At 43.0% G+C, this 26,519-nt stretch overlaps 1 protein-coding gene across 1 annotated transcript; it reads right to left on the bottom strand.

The window, feature by feature from the left end:
- Positions 1 to 331: 331 nt before the first annotated feature.
- Positions 332 to 26,046, bottom strand: NDP (norrin cystine knot growth factor NDP). Its single transcript, XM_004435013.3, has 3 exons — positions 25,868 to 26,046; positions 10,923 to 11,303; positions 332 to 1,564 (listed from the first exon to the last, which is right to left on the bottom strand). The coding sequence occupies exons 2-3, from the start codon at positions 11,094 to 11,096 to the stop codon at positions 1,337 to 1,339; spliced, it is 402 nt and encodes a 133-aa protein (XP_004435070.1). The 5' UTR covers positions 11,097 to 11,303; positions 25,868 to 26,046; the 3' UTR covers positions 332 to 1,336.
- Between the last annotated feature and the right edge of the window lie 473 nt (positions 26,047 to 26,519).

The following is a 26,519-nucleotide window of genomic DNA, read 5'->3' as shown; positions in this document are numbered from 1 at the left end:
CTTCATTTATGGATACTCATTCGATTCTGAGAAAAATGGAGATTGAAAAGGAGGAGACTTCTCTATTTCATTCCATAGTGCCTAAGAAAGCCAGAATGCATCAGATTTTGTGCTCATTCAATAAGCTAAATTCTGAGACTAAAAGCCAAATTTTATAAGCCCCCACCACCCTAATACATTGATTTCAAAAATGTCCCCACCATGTGTTCTAGAACCTGATTTCCCTCTATTTCTGGAGCTCCCACACACACACACACTGTAGGGAACACATCATAGTAGGACATTGAGTAGGAAAAAACAATACTTACTCAAAATTTTGAAGATACTCTCTTTTTATTTCAAAACATGGGAATAACTCAAATTTTGAGCCTCAAGGACCAAAGTACATTTGAACCAAATGTTCAGAAGATGAGCCTAGCCACCATTTTGGCGGCAAGCTTCACATGGACAACTGGATGTTAGAGAATGATGCCCGCGACATGGCTAAAGCTATAGCACACCCACGAATAGAGTCAGACTTGGTTGTCTAATTTGCATGCATGAGTAGAGTGCATTCTCCATGCCACTAGTATGTATATGCCTTTTTCAAAGTCAGTGCAGGATCCGTATTTGTGCAGGTCTTTAAAAGTCTACTTCCTTACAAAATTTTACCATAATTTATCTGAGAGAGCCTTCAGGTGACAAATTCTTTATGCCACCTTTACTTCTCAAAAGACATTTCTGAATAGTAATTACAGCTATCAGGAGTTCCAGCATCACATAAGAGAATCCATTTGTTAGTTATTTTCATGTCAGTTAGCTGGCTGTGAGCGAACCTGGCTAAACATATCCACATGCTTGGTGCCTGGAATTTGAAATTGGTAGCCTTTAGCAGCAATGGCAACCTTAGACCAAATGACAAGATTAAAAAAAAAAAACCAGATGATGTCCCAGAAAGAGTTGGGCTTTCCTATTTTCCAAAGTGAATACTTCCCTAATCTGCACCAGTGACAGCCTAACCCACTCTTGCCTGGGGGCCCACTTTTCCCACTAATGCCGAATTGTTGGAAACTCAAACAGCATTCAGTGCCAAGGGGGAAAATGCCTGAATCTGAAAAGGAACCAAAAGAAATTGTACCAAGGAAAGGAGGAGACAGGAATGGAAAACAAGTTCCCAAAGTATTTCTCTCTGTCCACAAGCATGTAGAGTCTTTATTCCTAGAATATGCAGAATCCCATGGGAATTGCTGCATCTTTTTTTGCCTTAACTCTTTTCTTGTCAGTCCTTCCCTGGCTGGTTGAACTGCCTCGGTGAGGGGGGAGGTTGTCCCATCTAGAAGCCACTCAACAGCAGGCTTCAGGAGCTGCACTCCTCGCAGTGACAGGAGAGGATGTACCGGTAGGTGGCCGTGAGTCGCATGCCCCCTGAGCAGCGCAGCCGCAAGGCCTTCAGCTTGGAGGTCTGGGGCCGGCAGCAGTGACAGGAGGAGCGGAAGGGCTGCTTGAGGACAGTGCTGAAGGACACCAAGGGCTCGGAGCGCGACGCCTGGCTGCAGTGCCCCTCGCACCTGGCCAGGAGCACCATCTGGGGAGAGAAGAGAAGTGGTTACCCCGCAGGGAAGCCAAAACTTCAGCCAGACCCCACAGCATCCTTTAAAAGGCCCTAACGCTCCTTGCCAATTCCTGCTGGATTAGACCAGGGGCTCTCAACCCTGGCTACACGGTGGAATCACCTGGCAAACTTGTTTTTAAAATGTCAACACTCAGGCCCATCTCAGACCAATTGAATTAAAATCTTTTGGGGTAAAGCCCAGGCTTTTGTGGTTTTCAAAGCTCCTTAGGTGATTCCGAAGTGCACTGAGGGTTTAGAACCACTGGAAGAGGCCCACCACCACGATGTGCTAATGAAAACCAAAGAACAAAAGAAACTTCTCCTGACAGGTGGTGGTCTACCATTGGCCCGATGTCAATTCTACCCATCTCAAAATGGTCATTCAAAATTGAAATCAGGGACTAAATAATGACTACAGAAAAAAGGAATTTGTTATGTGCAGGGAGTTGCTAAAGAAAAGGAACATGTTTTCTGAAGAAGAAAAAGAGGGTAACCTGAGTGATACTTAGGAAGAAATATTCTGGGCACTACAACCTGAAACAAGAGAATGAATAGAAACCAGGTATGTTTTGGGCCCTGGAATCACATTTCTGGGCTTATACACTGAAGGAGCCTGAGATTTGCGCAATCGTATCTTCAGAGTCATTTAGGGCAAATATTAGGAAGTACTCATTCTGACCATCTCCACTTTCAAAGGTAGGTTAGGATGATGATAAAGCTTGGGCTAGGGGAACAGAGGCTGTGTGTTCTTTATAGTGGCTTTGAATGTGGCTTTTGTAAACAGACTCCTTTAAGAATCCAGTGCAAACTACCAAAGTTATCCCTAGAACAATGGACACGCACCCAATATTTTGCATACAGTTTAAGGGGATGGACCAAAGGCTCATTTACGTGTCCTATACATAAATCCTGGTATCCTGGGAGTGGCAGTCATGGATGGGGTAGGGTGGGGCAGCTTGATTCATTCAGCTATATAACCTTATATATTGGGGCACAGAGAGTGGGGGCAATCTGAGATTATTGGTCCAGGTTTATGTGGGAGGGTCCTGCTTGGTGAATTTCACATTAAGTGATAGAGTAAAAGTTGCCCTATAATTTCAGAACCAAAAACAAGAACATAAAAAGTGGAACTATTTAAATATAAAAGATTACAAGATATATATACATATATATGTATGAAACTATTTGACATTTACCTCATGATATTTTAGGAATTAGCAGTTATTATTAAAAACTTACCAGCTATTATCTCTGACATCATCCTATAGGACAGAATTAAGTACCCAAGGATTACAAGAAGGAAATGGCCTGCCCATCTTCCCAAAAGGAAGGGAAGATCACTTCTGGTAATTATAGATTATTAACATCATTATCTGAGAAGATGCTGGGATGAATCCAACAATCCCTTAGCAACCAACAAGAGAATATGAGATACTAGGAAACAGCCAACAGGGCTTGGTGAAGAATAAATTGGACTAGACCAACTAATTTATTTTCTCTGAAAGATCACAGAGGCAGAGAGAAAATGGCAGCTGTAGTCTGTTTTGATTTTATTAAAGCTTTGATTCTATCCTGCCTGCTCTTCACATCGATAGGCAAAACAAACAAGACCTGAAATAGATTTAGAAAGATTATGCCATAGGTCAGGAGTACATGAGCCAGTCCCTGGTGCCCACACCCATCTGTCTTGTGACAGAGAGTCCAAGGCCTTCCCCAGTCCCTTGTCCCACACCTGCCAGTACATGGGAAGAGCTCTGTGACACCTCACCTTGGAATAGTGTTAAATTTGCTCATCTCTAAATCTATTAGGCAGATTAAGCAGTTATTCAAAGAGTCCCCTCCCAAAACGGAGTCTTTAGAGATCGAGTTTCAGTCTGGGTGGATATAGCGAACCTGTGCCAACAGATAATTCAGAAAGACAGACAAGGTGGTGCATCATACTCAAATGTTTGGTACAGGCGAACCAAACGTAGACCTTGAATGACCAGGCAATTAGCACTATCTGTAAAATGATCAGTGAGCAATGTAGGGCCATTTGTGGAAGAACTAACCTGAGACTGATTTCACTGAAAGTTTTCAGGGTCTCAAGCTCCACCTTTAGCTCATTCTAAAGGACAAGGACTCCAGCACTGAAGAACCTGGGACCGCCTCCAATGGAAGAATGCACACACATGTATAATAAACACCTTCGGTGGCTGCTCCTAGCCTTCAGAATAAAATCCAAAATCCTGAACAGGAGTTAAGGCCCTCCATGACCTGAATTTTACATATCTTTCCAGACTTACAACTGTTCTCATTCTCATCACCCACTCCCTATTCCGATCAAACTTAATTACTTAGGAGTCAATGGAACTGCCCTGAATTTCCCTACCTCTTGCCTTTGCTCTCGTCTTTCCCCACTCAGGAATGCCCTTTCCTCCTACCTCTGCTTAATGAAATCCCGACTATTCTCCGTTGCCAAGTTCAAATGTCCTCTCCTCAAATTATTGGACCTTAGATGTTCTCAACACACACATGCAAATTCTCTCTCTGGGAGGTTCCCAGTATATAGATCCCACCTCAAAGCTGGAAACTATATCAAAATCTAGCTTTGTTTTGTGTATGGTATTGGAGGGGTAAAACAGGGGTTTGGAAGAAAAGATCCATAAATGAGTATCGTTAAGGAACAGAAGGGATAAACATCCGCTTTCTAGGTTCATTCTTGATTTTCCACATTTTAGTCTCTGTCATGCCTCGCCTGTGTTTCAGATTTAATGAACACTTCTGACCTCTTCCAGACCAGAGCTTCTCAAACTGTAATGTGTGTATGAAGTATCTGGGGATCTTGTTAAAATATAGATTCTGATTGAGTAATTCTGGGGTGAGGCCAGAGATTCTGCATTTCTCATAAGATTCTAGTTGACGTCAGCACAGTTGGGCTAACGTCCACACTTTGGGTTGCAAGGTCTGGACCCATTCAAGTTTGAGAGGCTCTGCTCTAGGTGGATCACTAGGTAGCGATCATTTAACTAATAATAATAATGGCAGCTAACATTTATTGAGTGCTTACAACATTTAATCCTCATAACAATCCTATGCGAAAGGTACTATTATTATCTGTACTATTATTACAGACGAGGAGACTGAGGATTTACAGTATTTAAGTAACTTGCCCAAACTCACATATCTGGTAAAAGGCAGAGCTGGAATCAAACTCAAGTCTGTCTAAAACCAAATCCCTGGTCTAAACCACCGTAATATCCTGCCTCTTGATATTAAGATGGTTTTCTGAGGCATGAGCCAATTCACACCCTTCTCAAATTTACTTTGACCTGCCTTTGGGAGCCCTAACCGTATCATAACCAGAGACATACAAGTCTGACCTGTTTCTTGTGGTCTTCTTAGGCACATCTACCTCCAAGCTTATGCAGAGCTGAATCTTCTAAGAGCCATGGTAGTCCTGAATAATAACTCCTCCTCTGTCAAGACCCTCACCCTGCTTTATCCCCCAGTGATTTGGGGACTCCCAAGGACTCCCAGCAATTTATTGGATGGAACCACACAGTCTCTAACTCCTTAACCAATTCATCCTTCAGGTCAATAAACCTTTAACACCTTCAAACACCAGTTCACCTGCCAAAACATGTTGGCCCCCAGTTTGTGGTTGGCAAAGATTCCTCACGCCTGGGTGACGTGGCTGTGTTTTACTGACGTGGGAGGACTCCTCTGCATTTTGCACTGCATTTAACTGCTCTTGATAGAGAGCATCCACCCCGCTCCATTATCAAATCAGGACATGAACTTCTTTCGACAAAGAACTCACATGGGGCTTCACCGTTAGAAGAGTGGGTTCAACAGTTGGTTATTGCTCATATGACCTTCTATTGACTTTCCCTAGCTCAGATGGGTGACAGATACATGTTATCTGCTTTGGGTCCAGTTTAATTTTTGCTATCTTATGTTCCCCAATCAAGTGGCCTGATGCTAGGAAGCTAGGCAACTTCTCCAGCAGCCCCTTATAACCCCCCAACCTTGGGTCACTTAGCTCCAGCTGGATGTGAAAGCCAGTTCCTTCTAATACAAACAGAGCTGCCAGGTTCAGAGTGTTTGCTCAAGGACGGGCTTCTTCGTGTTCTAATCTGACTCCCATGTGCTGAGGCTAAGAGTAATGAAATGTCCTTGGGTAATAATAAAAGAATAGTAATGATGATGATATATAGCTTGTATTGAACATTTACTAGGCTCCAGGCACTGTGCCAAGCCCTTCATGTGAAACTTAATTCTTAACCATTTCAAAAGGTAAACTCTCCCCATTTTACAAATTAAGAAATTAAAAGGCAGAGGATAAGTTACCAGCCTGAAGTCACATAGCTGTACAATGGAGGGCCAGGATTCTGAACCAAGACAGTCGGATTCCTGAGCACTCTCTCCTAACCACTGTGCTGTACTGTTAGGCCATGACAGGCAGCCTGTCAAGCCCTCGGGTTTCATAAGATGCTCAAGTTGGTCACGGCTGAGGTCAGGCTACATTGTGAGGGCTGTAGCCAGCTGTGATTCCTGGGTCCAGACCAAGGATTGCACCCGGAGACCTCAGGTCCCTGCTCTCTCTGGTGACCTACCATAGTTCTTAGACAGTTACATCTTTTGCTGCTATACACAACTATCTTCTGAGTGAGAAAAAGCCCAAACACAGATGGTTTTCATCACTGCTTGTTGAAAGCCTCTCACCATCGCCAAAGCCACTTTCCTCTCCCGTCACGAAGAGCCCCCATGAATCCTGGCTCAGGCCATGACTGACTAGATGTCTCTATCAGTATCAGAATGAAGACCCACTTGTCCCATCCCAACAGGGTTTTGGCTATTTTACTCCAATTGAGTAAGAGACAGATTTTGCCTTTTTCTCAGCAGTAAACACTGTGCACTACTTCTTCCACGGCACCCCTTGAAGCACCCCCTTTCTCCTCAAGAACAAGGTTCATCCATGCTGCTCCCATTCCTGCCCTCAGCAACACCCTCAATAAATGACTGTTCAGCTCATCTCCAGGGACTCAGGTCAACCTCCAAAGGGTCTGTGCCGGGCTGAGGACATCAACAAAATTGCAACCAGGGGAATGAAGCAGTGTGGGGGTGGGGAGCTTTGACAGGGTGGATGGGAACTCAGCAAACTTCAACTGGCCTCTGGTCCCTTTACTCAAACTGAGACGAAGAGGCCTTTGCACACAGAACACTTCCCTTCCCTCTCTCCCCCGTTTACTGCTAAGCATTATGAGGGCCAAAACTTTGTCTTTTTTTTTCTACTTTTGTGCCTCCAGTACCCACCTCAGTGCCTTCACATAGCAAGCATTAAGTATAAACGTATTCCTTTTTTAAAAATCAAGTCATATCTCTCCGGTAGTTAATTGTGTTATGAACTTGATATTCCTGACACCCCTCATTTCTCCTACCACACTATGAGCTTCCTGGGCAGCACTAGGAGATGGCTTGGGGATCCTAACTGCTCCCCCTCAACCCCGAGGCTCAGCCCTCGGCGTGCCCGGTCCCCTCTCCTCTGGGAATTTTCCCAGGCTTTGTCCCCCGAACCCTCCTCCTCCTTCTTTGTTGCCACTCCTGTGGCCCTTCAGAGTTCAGACAACCATATGCCCTGGTTCCATGCCCCTGGCCTGGAGCCACCACCTCCCACTCCTCACCCAACACAGACTTCAGAGGCCTGCCCCACTGGCTCGCTTTCCCAACCTCAGTTCCTGAAAACCCCTCCCTGGCCTGAATCCAGAACTTGTCCCCCTCCAGTCCCTCCTCCCTCCGCTCACCTGGGAAGAAAGGTCACACAGCAGGATCTGTTTCCCTTTGACTTTTATCCCCCCCTTAGCACCCAGCACAGTGGCTTACATTTACTTGGCTCTTCTGCATGCTCCCCCCACCCCTGCCACGTTTCTGTGTTTAACAAGAACTGCAGTGAGGTTTATTTTCCTAATCCTTTAAGGCTATAGGAGATCCCAAGAGTTACTGAGGTCTCAGTAGTGACTAAAATAGAAAAATGAGTCTAAACACCTGTCCAGTTCATAACTTCATCATCAAGATCATAATATCATTTATTAATGTCTATTATATGCCAGACACTGTGCTGAATGCTTTACAAATATTATCACCAGTACCCGAACCCACACCTTTAGGTAGACAGTATTAGCTCCATTTTACATGGGAAGAAATTGAGGCGCTAAAGAATTCATTTCTCCCAAAGTCACCCATTTGGCAAACTGTGGAGCTGGAATTTGAAACCAGGCCTCTCACTTCAAAGTCTGTGATGCCTCAGTTCTCTTAAAGATTCCCCCCGGCAGCCTCGTTTCCGCTAACCACTGACCCTTTGCCTGTTTGCTCTACAGCCTTTACTGACTCAAAATTTCAGGGAAGATTGTCAATGAGTCTGCCACTCCCAGGATCGTTCATATCCTAGGAGGTGTCACCACTGAAAGCTACCAGGCGCATCCTAAACTGTGGCCACACTGACCTCCTTGGTGGATCACTGTGGCCAGTCTTTTCTTCCTCACTCCATCTCAGCTCTTTCCTGAATTGCTAGGAGATGGACAACAGGCCCCTGGGGCTGACCAGCTGCAAGTTCAGGGCTAAGGGGAACAGACAGTCTCACGGAAGGCTCCCAGAAAAGCTTTCACTACTATTTCTATTTTCTAGAAAGATTGCTGAGTATAAATCATTATTTCCAGCAGATCAAAAGTTGAGCCTGGACTTCTAAATAGTGGCTCCTACATTCTGCTTGCATTCTTCCAATATGAAGACCCAAGTAGTTGAAAGATGAATGCTCCGAGGCAGACATTGGCACTCCCGGGCTAAGTGACACCAAGCAAGCTACTTAATACTTCTTTTAGGTTTCAGTTCTCTTCAGCAGTAAAATGGGAATGATAATGCCTTCCATCACAGGTTTGTCGGCAATGATTAGACCATATATTATGAGGTGCATGACACATATTAGATGTTCAAGCAGATGCCCTCCCTTCTCTGAGCCTGGGTTACACCCTCTCCTTCATCTGTCTTCCCAAGGGCAGATACTGGATAAATGTAAGTCAGAAAGCATTAACAATTGACAGGCAAACAGTGGGCATGTGTCTAGTAAATAATGGCCTTGGAACATCATGTTGAGGGAAAATTTTTGCAAAGAGGAAAAATCTACCCTAGACTCCTCTTTGTAAAAACCCCTGTCAGCTGTCTTCTAGACGCAGGCTAAATGTTTTATCCCAAGTCTGTCAAGACGAACAATTCTGTTAAATGAGACCCATTACCGAGAAGACCAGCCTGAGTCTGTGAGAGTTAAGAATTATAGAATATTTCAAAATGAAAAACAGTTTTTGTTCCTGGATACATAGAGAAAATCTAATCCAGAAAAGGTCTGGGTAGTTGAGATTCTGCCAGGCATATTTTATGGCCAAGGAAGAAAGGTTTATAATTACAAGCACCATTTACATTATTGCTATATTTGGGATAGTTTGGGATGTTTGGAAACAGATCGTTCCCATGAAATTACAAACATTTCTCCTATTATCATGATTTTGAGCTATTTACTATGGCATTCTGGAAGAAACAGAGGTGAACAGACATAGACTAAAGTCTATTTCCAGGACTCACGCGCAAGCACTGTGAGTTTGTTAGGTTCGAGGTAACGACATCTGTTCTTTGACATTCCCTTAACTAATGTGATAATTGCTAAGGTGCGTCTCCATCATTTCGCCAAATCTTTCCAGATTATTTTTCAGTTGTTAGAGATCTCCTACTTCTCTCTTCCTTCCTATCATCACCTTGACACTTTCTTTGAAATAATTTTAATTCCCCCTTCCCCCCCCCCCCGCAAAGAATCATGATTATGGAGGAAAACTCAACAGAGAGAGAAATTATCCATAGAATGAGAAACACTAAATACTAGTGTTATCTGTAGTGGGAGGGAAGGAGAAACTAATAATGGCTCCAGTTAACCTCACTCAGACCTGCAATTTCTGAACAATCACAGTTGTAAAAACACATCCCACCTTTTTTCTCCATTTGTTTTAGTTTTTTTCCTAAGAAGGGATTGCAGTCTTGCAAAATTTAAGCTTATCTATTTACTCCTTTTTTAATTCTACAAGTACAAATAAGAGCCAGAAAGTTTTTAAATGGAAAGTCTATAGTTTTTCCCACAGTCACAGATCTTATTAATAAAATGGTTAAAGTGATTTACTTCAAATTCTGATCCCCCTCGAACTAAAACAAGCCATCATAATTGAGCTATAATCAGAGAAGTTACGGAAATTTTAAAGGCAGACAGAAGTCATAATGCTTTTAAAAGGAGGGTGGAGAGATTAACTTATATGGTCTTAATTCTAGTGGTTAATATTACAAAAACTTCTTAATTATACTAGAAATTTAAAAAATACTTGCCACATGAGAATGTTTAAGTGGTTTTAGTTTCAGGACTAAAAGTGAAAATCTCTGAGGTTGGGCTAAACAAATTCTTATTTACCAAATGTGGGCAAATTTCATTCGTGTGACTGTTTGGGAGCAGTGACAGTTGTGAGAACTCTCATTCTGAGTCCATTCTTCCCTACTGTGTGCCTCACTTCTGGGTGGTCCATGTGGCTGGCCACTCTTGGGGGCCTTTTAAGCATAATATTTCTTGATACACCTTGTCTTGCCTCAACACTAAAGCATCACTTGCATAGGTTGCCTGGGCACAAAACATACAATCGACTCCAAATAAGAATGATGTGGATAATCAATGTAAAAATAATAAATTATCACATTGCCGTTTATCTTTTGAAACCATTTTAACATAAACGTGGCAGGTGGAGAAAGGCTTGGATCACAAGGCCAGTGACCAACTATTTCACCAGGAAACTTTTCAAAGAGCCACCCAAGAAGTATGTTTCATCACTCAATCATATTTCTTGCATTCCCTTCCTCTTTATTGCTGGTAGAGGCAGAAGGAGTTACAATAACTTGTAGACTCCATTTCTCTTTCTTGAAAAAGGACTCTACTGCTCATAAATGTCACAGCCAGGGACAAAACACACCTGCCTTGTGTTTAGCAACAATTTTATTGTGAGAACATTCCTGCCTTTCCTATTGATTTTGAGCAGCCTGAAAACTGAGAAGCTGCTGGGTGTGCACATGGTCAATTAGGCAGCTTTGCTGACAAAAGTGCAAAGCATGATGGGAAACTCTAAAAGCATGATTCTCCCACAAGCCCTGTGGGTCAGCCATATAGCTCGGGTTTGGGCTATGATCATAGTTTTCCATTGCTTGACAAAGGCATACAGCCTCTCTCCTGTTTCTGGAAGTAATGCTACCCTCACAGAGATCTTGGTCTTACCTTTGAGCTACACTTGTACAATGGGTGACTGATAGAATCGACGTAATGGTGCCTCATGCAGCGTCGAGGATCCGAGTCCATCATGAATGAGCTGTCCGTTTTGCTGTCTGTATCTCCCATTAGCGCCAGCAGGGAGAGCATAGAAAAAGATGCAGCTAGTACATGATTTCTCATTGTTGTAAGGAAAAACTTCTCAAGAGGAACAGCAGAGGGAGGCAGAGGACTAAAAATTGGAAATGCCTTCACCTCCTAGGATCCAGTTCCTTTCAAGGAAAGGGCAGGATCTGGCTGAAGCTTTCTGGTTGTCATTGTCCTTTGTATACCGGAGTTTCGTCTTACTCTTTGCACTTGCAATCCATCATCACAGTATCTGCTGCACAGCTGGAATGAAAACAGAAATTATTTTCCCCAGAAACATTTACCCAGAAGAACTAATGGAACCCAGGAGGTATTGAGTAGAATTTTTCCACGTCATTTTGAATGGAGAATATTGGTTTCTAGAGTGTCATTAACATAAGCTGTCATCCATTCCATACACCCCCCCCACCCATAGCTTATGCTACATATTTATAACCATTTGGAATTGAACACAATGGTTTAAGGGAAGCACATGTTGACTTTAATTGCTGGAGTCCCTGTTTCTAGGAGCAAGAATGGTTTGAACCCATGGTAAAGATTAAACATGTGGTTCCAGCCACAGCATAACTGAATTGGGTGGTCTCATCCTTATCCTTAGCTGGGGGGGCAGGTGGGAGGGTCTCTTCAGTTTCTCAGTAAGCTTTGGTGTCAACATCAGCTTACAGGGCTAGAGAGGAGGCAGGTCAGCACTAATGAACACAGGTCAAGCCCCACAGGAAGTACATTTTCCATTTCCAAGTCCATACCCACCCACCCACCTAGTTTTCCACTTCTGCTTTCTGGGCTCATCCTGTTTTTGTTTTAAGCCCTGTGCCACCCAGCATTAATGACAAACTGCATCTGAAATACACATTATGCTAACTGGCCTCCAGCATGGTTAAGGCAACACATGTGTATTTGCCAACAGAGTCACACATTTCTGCAGAGCCTTTGTAGCCTGAACACATGGTATAATTTGAAAAAATAAGTGGTTCTTGGAGCAGAGACTTACCATTAAAATGGGATCATGCTATACCGATTCTCCTGAAATTTGCTTTGTTCTTTTAATCATACACCTCCTGGACAAAGGACTGGGGTCCAGAGGTCTCTCCAAATCACCTCACTAACCCCCCCACCAGGCATGGCCAACACTGATGCTTTTTATCACACAAGACAGAGAGTATCAAAAATATTTTCAAATATTTAGGAAAATTGGAGGGACCTGTCATTACATCCAAAACAAAGAGAACATGATAATTAAAGCTGCAGAAAAACTTTCAAAGGTATTTCAGATAAAAGTTTGATTATTTTGTTCATAGTACATTTTTTTTAACTTCTTACTCATGGACAGTCTGAATAAACAGGGCAAAGTGTTAATAAGATCAAGATGAGAAGTTCAATTCCATATGAGTCAATTAGTTTTGTGGTAAGAGTGGCCTCAGACCCACTTAGCCTCAATCAGCTGTCTTGTGAGTGTGGGGCTGGGGATTCCAAGCAGAAAAGAGTGTGTGACATAGGGCTGTTTCAGAGCAGAGCATCCCTTGCAATGGCAAAGCCTCAGCACGTGTGTTTCAGTGAAGTCCTATAAATTGCAGGAAGGGCAGTGACTAGTAAAGAGGGGACCCACCTGGACTCTAGCACTGTAACTGATTAGCTGAAGGACCTTGCACAGGTCATTTAAACAGTTCCAGCCCCAGTTTCCTCATCCATAGAGCAGGGGAATTGGAAGAGACAGCATCTGCATGACCCTCTTGCTCTAAAATGCCACCACCTAATACAAATGGATTCAGTTACCACCATCTCCATATCCAGAAGATAATTCTAAAGTTGAGGAGACCATATTTTCATACAACTTTACACCACTTTCCTTTATGTACATGCTAATGGCAACATCTCATTAAAATTGATCAAACCTGAGCCTTAAGCTCCAAATGGGCAAAGAATACAGAAGAGCATTTTTTATTTTCTTTTCAGCTGCATGTTCTAGGATTTCCTATGTGCATTTCACTAAAACTCACCAAGACTTCAGCTCAAAGAGCCAGAACGTTCTTGGGTTCCATGTTCAGAGGCTGCAATATTACTGACCATTTCTTGAGTTTCAATATGACTAAATTATCCCAAGTGGTTATCTGTCTCTTTGAAGCTTAATTAGTCTCAGAAAGAGAATTTATTAGATTTCTCCTTTCACCACTCCAGTCTACAGATATTTCCCCCAGGAGTCAGGGGCAAAGGGATGAAGGGAAAAACAGACATTCCAGTCCTGGACCTCCCTCCCCTCTGCCAACAACTTCTCTTCAGAGCCATGGCCAGGAGATATGGTTAAATGAGCAAAGCAAATGAAAGAAAAACATGTATAGCATGATGGTAAAAAAACAAGCAACAACATCCATAACCAAACCCTGTATATGCGTATGTGTGGTTGTATTTGTTGGCATTTGCATTTTCTCCATAGAAAAGGAAATATAAAGGACGCTTAAACACAGAAGATGGGCACCTTCACTCATTTAAGAGAAATGAAAATTGAGTACTTTGAGATACTTTGTTCCACCAATCAGATTTACAAATATTCGGAAATCTGATCATGCACCCTGTTGGCAAGGCTGTGGGAAGACAGGCCCATTTTGGAGACAGTATAGTATAAACAGGTACAAATCCTATAGAGATCAATTTGGCAATAGCTATTAAAATTGCAAATGTATAGAGGATGTGGAGAGAAGGGAACTCTCATACACTGCTGGTGGGAGTGCAAACTGGTGCAGCCACTATGGAAAACAGTATGGAGATTCCTCAAAAAATCAAGGATAGAACCACCATATGATCCAGCTATTCCACTGCTGGGTATTTATCCAAAGAATATGAAAACACCAATGTGTAAAGATACATGCACCCTTGTGTTCATTGCAGCGTTATTCACATTAGCCAAGACTTGGAAGCAACCTAAGTGCCCACCAAGGGACAAATGGATAAAGAAGATGTGGTATATATACACAATGGAATACTACTCAGCCATAAGAAACGATGAAATCCAGCCATTTGTGACAACACGGATGGACATTGAGGGTATTATGCAAAGTGAAATAAGTCAGAGGGAGAAGGTCAAATACCGTATGATTTCCTTCATTAAGTAGTAGATAATAACAACAACAAACAAACACATAGAAACAGAGATTGGATTGGTGGTTACCAGAGGGGAAGGGGGGAGGGAGGAGGGCGAAAGGGATAATTCGGCACATGTGTGTGGTGATGGGTTGTAATTAGTATTTGGGTGGTGAACATGATGTAATCTATGCAGAAATATGAAGTATAATGATGTACACTTGAAATTTATACAATGTTATAAACCAATGTTACTGCAATAAACAAGCATATGGTTATTCACTACAGCATTGGTTGTCATAGCATAAAAGGAAACAGCACAGAATGTCCATCAGTAGGGGACTGGTTAAATATATTATACAATATTTACACAATGGAATACTATGCAACTATATAAAGAAGGGTGCAGAAACTCTATGTACTGATTTGAGTTAAAATGGGGAGGGATAAGGATATATATTTGTATTTACATACAGAAGCTGTAGAAAGGTACCCAAGAAACTAATATAATTAGTTACCTGTAGGAGTTGGAGGATGGGCATGGGAGAAAGACTTTTCACTGTGTACCTTTTTTTATTTGTAGATTTTTTACTTTGTGAATGTATTACCCATTCAAAATTTCTTTTAAAAAAATACTTTCTCTTTTAAAAGCTTGGCTTAAAAACAATAATTAAGTTAATGGATGTTTAATGCTTGTGCCAGTTTGAGTATTTTAATAGTATTATATTTTTATTTCTTATAAATATGGGAAGACATGCTTGTCTCCTTTCTTAAATATTCCTCCAGGTGGACCATTTAGTTCTTGTGCACTACTGCCACCTAGTAGCAACATCTTGAATTGCAAGCACAGTTAAACGTTCTTTTCCTGAAAGGTGAATACAACACTTTTGCAAGCAAATATTATGAAGTTTATACTGATAAAGAGATACTTAATGTCACACAAAATGTAACTTTATTATCTGATTTTCTCTTTAAAGATTATAAGCTGAACCCAGAAGCAGGATTAAAGATAAAGTATAAAAAAATGACAGAGGAAATGTTGCTTCACTACTAATAAGAAACAGGTTCATTTCAACGCACTCACAAAGCATGATACTTTTTGTTCACTTTTTATATTAAACTCTGAAATAAGAATGCAAGCAACAATGTAAATATGCTACAGAACTCACAGAACCGTCAAAACAGAAAGGTAAGATTTTTGCAACATAACATTGAGATTTTTACCTTGTGTTCAAATAGAATGAACCAACACTGTTGTGCTGAAGAAGAAATAAACATAATGCTCAAGAAAAGAGTGATGTTAAGTCGAGTCCTCTTAACATTATATTGGTCGGGGTGTACATAGGTGAGAATGAGCAGAGCGCTGAGGGAAGAGCTCACAAAGAGGAAAATCAGGAAGAAAAGAAATTGACATCACTTGAGATCTCCACTTTATGGCAGCCTAAAGCTATCTATGTCTATATTGTAGGAGCTTCTGTCATTTTTCTCAAAATTAAATTAATTCCAATTTGCTTTAATTTTTTTAAAGCCACGTAGCATAAAATCAAATGCTGCCTATCAAGACTTAGAACCTCGGCCCAGCCAATGATGGATTGAACGAGAGAGTGACTCTGCTGCTGAACTCAGTAGCCCCGTGGCTGCTCCATGCTCTGGGTACAGTCTCTGAGACATGGACTTGGCTGATGTACAGAGCCCACGTTCTAATAGCTCCAATGTGGAGCCTCTGCCGGCAGGAGAGGCACGTAGGCCAGCGTGCCCGACTTTGGAGCTACCCTCCAAACGATACCAGTGGAAAAGAACAACTGGGGCCCAGATTTCCCCACCTGTCATCCTCAGCGAAATAATATAGCAGAGCTTACAGTGGGCCCAGCCTCCTGGGTGAGAGATGGTGTTGTGTCCACAGATCAGCTCACTCTTGGGCTGACCTTCTGCCTGGCAGAGGGTAAAGTGCTGGTTTCACACAAGTTATTCCAGCAACAGGCTAAGACAAGTGGCATGTGCCAAGAATGGCCTTATTCTTGGCCTGCTTGCCAGGGAAGGGAGAGCGTTGCTTCAGTATCTGGATATCCCCCCTGGGCTGTTTTCAGCACTCATATATGCAGGTATTGCCTCTCGGCCTTCTTTCCACAAATATTTATTTAACACATAGTCATTGAACGCCTACTATGTGTCTCGTTTTGCTCTAGCAGATAAGAGTTAAGGATCAGGGGGAAAAAATAAGTCTTATTCTAGTTCCCTCTTTCAGTTCATTGCATCCAGAAGCAAAGAGTCTTGGCCTGCTGTTTTCCTGGGAAATTTTTTGGACACATTAATACACTCCCTTAACGTCTAATTCATATCCAACATGCATTTCATCATTTCTAGGAAGATCAAATTAAGCAGATAAAATATAATGGCTTTGGAATGGCATCATTGTAACAGATAGAATTATTTGATATTTACTATAATTTAAAACAATCATATCAGGCATGATTAAGGTAAAGATGGCAGAACATAGAGCCTCTCTCAAAGGAACTGCCAAAAAAAAAATCAAAGACTTAAATATAGAAGAAAGCTTGCCACTAGATAACACTTCGTACTAGGATTAGAAAACCAGGAAATTCTAGGTCTAATCAGATAGTGTGAAGTGCTAAGTAGCCGATTCCCAGGAACTCAAAGAATTCCAATTGGATCTAGTCAACTAGATGCCTTGGAGAATAAGTCAGATGCCTCTTCCCAAGACACTTAATTTATAAACTGTAAACAGCATGTTGGATTTTATAAAGCATCCCGTGCGCTCAATGAATGGTTTTTGATATTATTCCTATCTGGCAGCACCTCAATAGCAGCCAAGAAGCCAAGAATGGGCTGACCCAGAGGCAGTGGTTCTGACTGCGAACGCTGCCAGGCCTCCAGCCTGCCAGCCCCAGGTATCTCCAAAGATGGGCAGCCACAAGGTCAGTGGGAAGGGAGTGGCTCCTGCCCCTGTCACCTCATGGTGTTTGTTCTACAGTCAGAGTTGGAGGAGCGTGTGAGGCAATGCCTGCCCCCATAGTGCCACCTCAGGAGAGAGAAGACAACATCCTTGCGAGCAAACAACAGCCTCCAAACTGGGATAGGACCCTGTGTTCTCCCAACCTGCATTACTAGCCAAGCATGGCCAAACTCAGCAGCGGCGGTGATGGAGGAAGAAAAGAGATGAGAGAAGCAAAAGGGAAGAAGAAATATAGCCCAGGAAAGAAGCAGTAAATCATAATCTTGGGATAAATAGGGGCGCAAAAAGAAGGACCGAGAATAGAAGTAATTTCTGCAGATGAGCCAACTGTCAAGCAGCCCCACCTGTGTGCGTGTCCTTGGGTTGAATAGTTTTAGTTTTACTGTCTGGGGAGGGACTGGTGTGGGAGGACTGGACTTTGAGACTGGCTGAAACTTTAAATCCTGATTTTCAGGAAATCCAGAAGAACCTCTCATTGTTATCCAAACTCTCACTTACATACGGCTTTCATCTCTTCTTCCCAAACCCACTTCTAGCCTATGTTGTTAGTGTCCCATGTCCCAATGTTTTGCACTCATTTGTCAGAAATACTGGATAACTATTCCACTACATTCTGAAACCTAAAGAGCATTCTACTGTTGCCTGCTCCGGTGGAAAGAAGGCTGAACTGAGGCGCCTCAAGCTCTGAGCCCTACCTTCCCATCTTGGCTGTGCAATCTTGAGCAAGTCACTTGCCTTCTCTGGGAATCAGTTTTCTCATCTACAAAATAAACTGATTGGTCTAGATGTTTCTATGGTTCTATCCATTTCTAACATTCTCTAACTCTACCTAAGCTTCTCAGAGTCCAGCACCTGCTTTGGGGCTACATATTCCCCCACGCAATACTACAGAAAAAGTTCTGTCCTTACTCAAGAAGTTAATGATTGCAAAAAATGTCTAAACAAGTTCTAATGTGGTGTCTGAACCAAAACTGAAGGCCGAGCTATAAGAATTTTCCCCTTGATGAGGCCATATTGGTGGCCTGAAATAAAAATACTCCTTAATAAACAATTGACTCAGTGCTTACAATGTACTAAATATGGTTTATAAATTAATAATATGCTGTTAATAATAGGAAGCAGTTAGCGAGGATATTTAACCAGTTCCTGTTTCTCTTAAAGCTGTCTTAAAATTTGTAGTGTTTCTTTCCAGTCTCCGCCAAATGGGGAGAGGAGAAAGGCTAATAGTAGTCAATCATACTAGAATTGGACTTATTTCATTTGATGATGATGCTATAGGCTATCAGTTCTCCTGTACCTTTCCTATGAATGACCTTACTCCTAAAGTGAGCTTGAGCCACAGATCCTCACGCCCTGGTGGGGCCATTTGTGATGCTCTGGTTCAGCACAGAAGAGGAAGATCGGTTAGAAGAGTTGTCTTCTCTGCGGATGTAGAATGAATAAGGTCCTGGTGATCAAGAGCAAGGCACACTGCTTGGCAAAGAATCTGGAATCTCTGTGCTAGGGGAGGTACATTCCTGAAGCCCTGGGCTGGGACTTGGGTCTAAAAGAGTTGCCCATTGGGTATGGCTCTTGGATCCTGTCCTGGGTTTCTATGGGTTTCTATAGTCTCTATGGAAGGACTCATCCTGAGTTCTTAACAGTTGACACAACTAACTGATTTTTAGAATACAAATCTTGCATAAATTGGAAACGACCAGGTCTGATTACCCATGTGTCAAGAAGCACGATCCAGTTCAAGCCTTTTCCTCCGGGAGTTTGGATTATTTCTGTAAATCTAGCCAGCCCACTAAAAGCTGTGACTGATATGGTGATGAGCTGTCAGAAAATGCTTAGGGGTGGCCTTTCTGTGGTGCCACAAATCAATAATAGCCCTAAACATGAAGTCCCCTTCCATCATTTTTCATCAACAGGGAATAAAAACAGGGAGAGATGACACCACAGAAAAAGTAACAGAAAAGAAGGAGGAAAGACTTTTTTTGATGTTCAAAATCTGCCACTGCCCTTTCAATGATTTCAAATGGCACAATTTCAGAAAGGGAAGATTCCCTTCATTTCACCCACTCCCTTCCATGAAGGGGATTTCATGTGAAGAATGAGACACACTCTACCACTCACCTTGTGTAAGACCCTTTGGTAAGAAAGCAGGAAAGTTCTGAGATACCCAACCCAGGGGACTCATTCCTTCCAAAACACATAAATGTCTGCTCTCCCTATGGAAAAGAAAAGGTGGCCAGGTGTTCTGGGGACCCTGGTGCTGATGTAATTTGACACTGGTCCTGCCACTGGACTGCTGGCTGTGGTATGGCCTTAGGAGAAGAGAGGTGACCAATGTTAGCTCAGGGTACAGGCTCCCTTTTACCCTGGAGCCAAATGAGTATGTTGGCTTTTCTTCAAAGTGTCCAGCAGTGTTTCCAAAGCTGCATTTGAATCTCTTCACCCACAACAGCGTTTTGGAATGGTGGGTAGTGATCTCACCTAACAGCTGTAGAGCCCTTAGTTAGAAATGGGGCATAAACAATAGGAGCAACTCAGTCTTTCCATTCCCCATTCAATTTGCCTTTTCTGCCCAATGGTGGGATTTGAATACTGAATTCAAGCCGGTTGCAATCCAGAACACTTGTGGATGCAGACCTATGTCAAAGGGGCAACATTAAAATAAAATCACATAAAAATGTTTCCCTATATTACTAATAACTCTGAACTTATTAAACTGTTGGTTTCCTGTTAGTATCTTGCTTGGCTTAAACCACACACACTACCTCTTTTGATTGCCAGTCCTCCTGTAACAATTCCATTCTGCTGCCTTTGGATTTCAGACTTCAAAAGAAAAATTCTGAAAAGAAGTAATTTCTCATAATTTGGGGGAAAATCACAGAAATGTATCAAGTCCTAAAATACCACCTTGTGTTTTAAAGAAAAATTGAACTTTGATTAAGGATTGGATTTCTTTGATTCTTCACGTCCATTTTAGGCATGTGTGTGCCTACATTTGACTTAGAGTTGAGACTGAGGGATATTTTTTCACTTAAAAAGTTGACCTCCTTTTCTACCATCAAGTAAGGAAGGCAACTTCAGGGTTCAAACCCCTCTTCCTGGGAGGGAGTAGGTGAAATTAGGGGAAGCTGTCCTTTCTGAAATTGTGCTGTTTGAAAATTTGTAGTGGCAGGGTTTGAACATCAAAAATAATCCTTCCTCTTTTTCTTTTGTTACTTCTCCCATGACCTGCTCTCTTCCTATTTTTGTTCCCTATTGATAGAGGATGGAAGGGGACTCCATGTTTAGGGCAATTGTTGGTTTGTGGCACTGCAGAAAAGACAGCCCTGAGCATTTTCTGACAGCTCATCAACTTCTTGAATGTGTTAACCTGTTGCCCTTTCATTTTTGAAGGATATTACAATTGGTTGGATCACAGCTTAAAAGAAAAAGTTGGGATTGAGCCAGGCCTTAGAAGAGAGAAAATTGTCTGAAAAATTTTTAGCTTTTGTAGAAAAACAAAAAGAAAAATATATCTCCTGCAAATCTTAGAGAATCAAGTTTAAAGCTACTAGTCAATGTTCATGTGCAGATTTTGACATGAGGGTGAAGTGGACCCCAATTGGATGAATTCCTGATTATAAGCACTGGGGATATATTGCCAACTGAAGTTACCCATTCTTTGAATTTTCTGAGTCAGCGCTCTTTCTAACAAGAAAGGAGTTGTTCCAGACTGTAAACCCCATCCACGGTGTTACATTCTGACTATTGAAAATGGGTCTAGTGGGTGTGACTCTTAGCAATATATGCTCACCCATTAGACTCTGAGACCCTCTGATGAAGAGGACGGTAAACATGAATGGCACCAAGCAAACTATTGCCAGACACACAAGAAAAAGCTTTGCAGATGTGAGGGCAGCTGGCATCAGAAATAATGCCATCGGCACAATCTTCCTCAAAAACTCAAATGTGTGGGTGTGTGAATTTGCAGCATGCAACCTCCACAGCCAAGCTAGCCCTCATTTCAGTACCAGCATCTCCCACCCGGCTGCACACACATGGGGGGTCTCAGAAGGATTCCCTGCCCTTTGTTTTCTCCTAGGATCAAACGCAGAAGTTCATGGTTGCTGATCTGATGGGTGAGGAGTGGGCACCACCAGCTGGAATGTTGCCACTGGCAAGGGCAAAGAGAAAAATAGGAATGCTCTTAATGTCCTCCCAAAGAAAACCTTTGATGGACAAAAGAGTGGTTGTATTTTTACCCTCTCCCTTCATGCTGCCAGGCGTCTTTAAATAGATCCTCTAGCCTAGGGACTTGTATGGAATAATTCATATTAAAACCCAAGAAGTGGTAGAGGAGGGGAGTTGGTTCTTTCTTCTCTTTCTTTTCTTCCTTTTTTTTCCTTCTTGTCAAGCTAACAGGAAAAGACTCATTTTAATTCAGCTGTGTTAAATTTTTTCCTTTTGGGTCTTTTAATGAACTTTAGCTAATTCAGAAAAGACTACCAAAGCCCGCAGGAAAAGAAAAGGAATAGGAAGCCGCATTGTAAATTGCTCTTTAATACCTTTTAGTCCCAAGGACATTAGCAGCATCTTTTAAGGATGCTGCACAGAGGGGGTTACATGAGGCTCTTAAATGGGAACATCTAATTGAGAAGTCCAGTTCCTTCCATTTGCAACTCATAAACCAATCTGTTGTTCCGATGTTAAGAGAAAGAAAGAAAAAGCCCTCCCCATCTCTCCAGCCCCATGCATTTTTAGTTCGGCTCAACCCAGGATCCAATTTCTCCCTTCTCCCTTTCACCAAACCGGTTTCATAAAGACATTCAAACCCATGCTAGCCAAATTAAAAGTCCTGTCTCTCCTTCTTTCTCCTTGGGAAGGGAAGGATGTGGGAAGGAGGGAGAAAGGGGGCAGGGCACGGCCCAAGGATCCAGGGAGCTTTGTTTCAAGTCACTTGTCTCTCCCCCTGAAACAGAGAATAACCACATTTCTCTTAATGTAGGCCGAAGTGCATCCAGGCGTTCCCATAGCGCTCCCACCCCCAGCCCTTTGCCGGAGATGTGCGGGTCACTGTGATGGTATGCTTGTCCCTGCCAACCCGGGTCACTCCAGCACTACTCTCGGCAGCCTAAAGGGCAGCCGAGCCATGTGGCTGCTTCCCTCTGTGAGTGGGTTCAGGCTCAGGGCTCCAAAAAGCCCCCCAATCCTATCAGCCCGACAGAGCTGCTGCCAAGAATGACATCCTGGGAATACTATGGAGATGGGGAGACCTCATGGGCTGTTGTCCCCGGATGGAACAGAACCCAGGCTGTCTGGAAAACAGGCGGAGCAAAGAGCAAGCTCACAATGGAAGGAGCTCAGGCGAAGGGAAAAGGGGGCGGGGTGGGAGTGGTGGAGAGCAAAAGAAAAGAAAAGCCACATGCCACCCAGGAAGATTCCAGGGAGGGCGGGAGGAGGTGGTGGAGGAAGGACTTGCAGGAAACAAGTACCCAGACATGGCACTGCCAGTCTAGCTGGATTCTTTTCTGAATTAGATTATGCGAAAGAAAGAGGGGAAATATATAGCCTGCCAGCTGTTCAAAGGCTTACAACCTTGCTTTTATTGTCCGGGTAAGTTGGTGAGGTGGGGCATCAGAGGAATTCCAAACATACCATCCCAGAGAAATTTTAATATGTTCCACAGTGTCATACACGAAGAGGAAATGACAGCTGATCACAGCCAGGGCAGGCCACAGCAATCTGGGCCCTGGAGCTCACCCACCCTCAGATGGCCCAGCTTCCCTCTCTGCTTTAGCACTTCTCAGTCCTTCCACCTGCCTCCCCATCCCTTCTGCTCTCACTGGCCCAGCCAGGGGGCCTGGACAAAGTAGCAGTAACTCACTGTCATGGGAAGAGGTGAGGATGGACTTGAAGGCCGCTGGCCAAGAATCTGAGGGCTGGCTCGGGTGAGTCAGGCACCCCAGGGAGTCAAAGGCATTTTAATCCAACCATGGGGGATTATCTGCTGATAAGGACCAAATCAAGGACCCTGATGATGCTATCTTCAGGGGTTTTTCCCAGTAACCTACCCACATCAGAAAACAGAAGCCTGGATTATTTGAAAGCAACGTTGTGTGTGACTCTGACGGAGACCTGAGTTTGGGGAACAACTTCCAGCAACTTCTTCCCAGGGGCTCCTTGAGTTTAGGCCAGGCCCAGAGGTCATTGGTTTTGATCCTGGGGGTGGGACAAGTAAGTGGTGGGAGACAGTGACTGCATCTTCCTTTGTGCATGTTCCTAATTCAATGATTCATCAAGTGTCCCTGATGTCAGCTGCTGAGGAGGTGACTCACTGCTATCCCTGATAAAGACAGCACGTGGTCCTTTCCACAGGGTGCTCAAGGGAGCAGAGAAAGGATAAACTGTCCTTTTTCCCGGCTTCTTCTACCCAGGCGGGAAAGATCCCGGTTTTGTTAGCTGTGCAAGTGATATGTACCCAGGATCCAGTGATAAAGGCCTAAGGGGAACCCCTTAATCATAAGTGGAGAGAAAACCCATTGATAAGTGATGATCATTTCAAGTAAATCTGGGTACCAGCAGATATTTTAAATGATTCCTTACAACACAGAAGTCATTGCCCAGCTTCCCCGTTGGCAAAGTCCATTTCAATTCCCAAATATAACTGGAGATAGTATACAGACGAGAATTACGGTGTGGGACAGTGTTTCATTCACCTTTACACCCATCAGGACTAGTGTAATTTATTTAAAAAATGAGGAAATGAATAATTAACTAATAAGAATAATAGTACTTGAATTGGGAGTTCTTAAAATACAGTAAAAATTGCCGGCCACCATTGGTAGCTATAATTCCAAGAAACTCACCACGTTTTTCAAGGGCCCAGGAAAATGAATGAGTTGGAAATTGTTAAATGTATTGAAAAATGATTTATTTTCCCCTTGACAGTGTCACTGGAACTGGAATTAAGATTGAAAACTCCACAGGCGTGTTTCCCTCTGTGGGTGTCAGCTGCCGGGTACACAGGCGTCAGGAGGGCCTCGGCCAGTTCTCCCTTCACCTGAACCAAATGTATTTTAAAGCAAATGATGCAAAACACTGCATTTTGATTTAGCTAAATGGCTTGTTAACAGCAGTAGTTTTAAACAAAAATCACTGTAAAATTGTATAGCAATAGAATCCATAGTACTATTACAGGCTTTCTCGAACAGTGAATATCCCAACGTTGTAAATTAACTCATTCAAAAGCCAGATTTTCATTTAACAATGCTTATTAGGCTAGTTATTAGAGAAAATCAGAAAAGTTCCCCATAAACCCTGTCCCCATTCGACAATGAAAATTGGTCAATAGGACTCTAAAGTTTACTTTCAGAACCCAGACTAGTAAGAAGAAAGTGGGCGGATATTTGCATTTGGTCTAAAGGCACAATTGAGAAGCATTCTGCAGTCCCCACTGTATTTGGTTGACACCCTCAGCCAGCACTGCATTTTAGGCATCTCTATGTTTTCAAATGCATCTGGTATTTAATGTTATGTATTGGATCAATTTGCCAATGCCAGTTCCTTGTAATTAAAATACACTAATATTGAAAATGAAAAGAGACATGTTTCGCAGCATCCGTATCTGTTACTAATGACAGTTACAAAGAATAGAACGTGGGACTCCCTTCTTGCCAAATAGCTTCCTTTCGCACACCTGAATCTCAGCAAAGAAGGGAGGCTACCTCTTTCATGCAGGTTTATCTGGGCTCCTCGATTACAATGAGCCTCAGTCACAGTGCGTTCTGAGTCATTAACATTCTGTACACAGTCAAACTTCCCGTCCCCCAAGAAGGAGTTATGCCCAGGCCTCCTACAGCCTAATTGTTCATTTAAAGAGAGAACTTGTATTCAGGAGCTTGAAAGAACCCTCCGAATATTCCTCAGGTGTTTGTAGGAGTCGTTCCTACAGGTCCTGGTCCCTGGGCTGGTGGGAGCATCCTTTCCCGGTCACTGCTTGGACAGTGTAGCATCGGTGGTGCTGCAGGGACAAGCTGACTACTAAAAATAACCCTTTGCAATAAGGCCAAGGCAAACAGCATGCATTTCCTCGGACTTTTTGCCCAATCAAAATCATATAGTAAACCCATCCTCCTCTCTCTCCCCACTGCTCCTGACTGCATCTATGGAAGCGAAGTCCTTGCACGTTGGGAGAAGAGTGCAAAGGAACAGGATTCCTGCAAAGCGTGACACAGAAATCTAGAAATAAATGTTGCCTATTGTTTGAAGTCATTCTAAGCACTCCGGCAGAGTCCTGGCAGGAGATCAGCAGCATACATAAGTAGTAATAAAAGTAAACAGTGCGCTTTTAAACTCGCAGGCTCTGCCGCGTTAATAGTGCCCCCATTGTAAGAGGGATGAGGGCGGTGGGGAAGATACTGGGGCTCCAGGAATCCATGTCGGCAAGTTGCTGCTTCTCAGTCTCCTTTCCCAGGATCAAATATAAGAACGATTACAAAGTTACATCTAACTACGCAGAGAGTTTGAAAATAAAATCTCTTTAAGTCAAACCAAAAGAGATTTTCCAGCCTCTCTGTGAGGCTCCCCTGCTCTGACACAGATTTTAAAGACCCGTTCATTTAAAAAACACAATGCTAGCATGCTACAGATTAATGCAAATTAAATTAATGCAAATTTAAGTGGTATTTAAAGGTAGTCTCTTTGTCTGAGAGGAGGATGAAATGCTCGGTTTGGAAAGAAGTAATTTCCTAGGCAAGCCGTCAGCGCTGGTTTTCCTGCTTACCTTGGGGGAAACGCAGGGCTCCTTTCTTCTCAGACTTTTCTGAGAGCTAGAAAGAGGTCCTGTTACTTCCAAATGCTTTTGTTCTTCTGTCCCTCTGTCACATGGCTTGCCTTTTATATTTGCAACACACAAAAGTTAGGACTGTTGTTTAAGCGACACAGGGAGAGAGAGAGAGGGAGAGAGAGAGGGAGAGAGAGAGAGAGAGAATGTCAAATGGAAAAGTGCCATTGCAGTCATATATCAATCAGGCGTGCGGCCGCAGCAGCGCACTAGCAAATGGGAATGCCACGGAAATGTGAGGCGCTCGTTAGTTATCGGGGACTCACAGCCACTGCCCTCCGCTGGGCTCCCTTCCACGGAGCATCTTACGATGGGAACAACGTACAAGAACAAGGGCAAGGAAATCCGCCCCCCCGCCACTGTTTTTGTATTATGGAAATAACAAGGGGCTAAATGAATATTCTGGATTTAATTCTTTGACAAGCATGTGGCTGCCATAAAGATGTGCAGTCTGCAATAAAGACACATAGTTTCAGAAATACAAAGACTGTGACATTCTGTTTAAGGATTCAGCAGCTGACTGGGATGAAGTTGAAATTCTAAGTAAGAGAGGAGAAAGATGGGAATCAGAGCTACTTGTCAGGCGAGGCTG

The sequence above is a fragment of the Ceratotherium simum genome, chromosome X (assembly GCF_057802395.1).
Source record: "Ceratotherium simum simum isolate JZ-2026a chromosome X, ASM5780239v1, whole genome shotgun sequence".
Lineage (NCBI taxonomy): Eukaryota > Metazoa > Chordata > Mammalia > Perissodactyla > Rhinocerotidae > Ceratotherium > Ceratotherium simum.
This window is presented reverse-complemented; position numbering and strand designations above follow the sequence as displayed.

Excerpts from the sequence above, each read along its gene's own strand:
- NDP (XM_004435013.3), bottom strand. The coding sequence starts at position 11,096 with ATGAGAAATCATGTACTAGCTGCATCTTTTTCTATGCTCTCCCTGCTG. Across the intron at positions 1,565-10,922 it reads TGTACAAGTGTAGCTCAAAG|ATGGTGCTCCTGGCCAGGTG; the intron begins GTAAGACCAAGA and ends TTCTCTCCCCAG.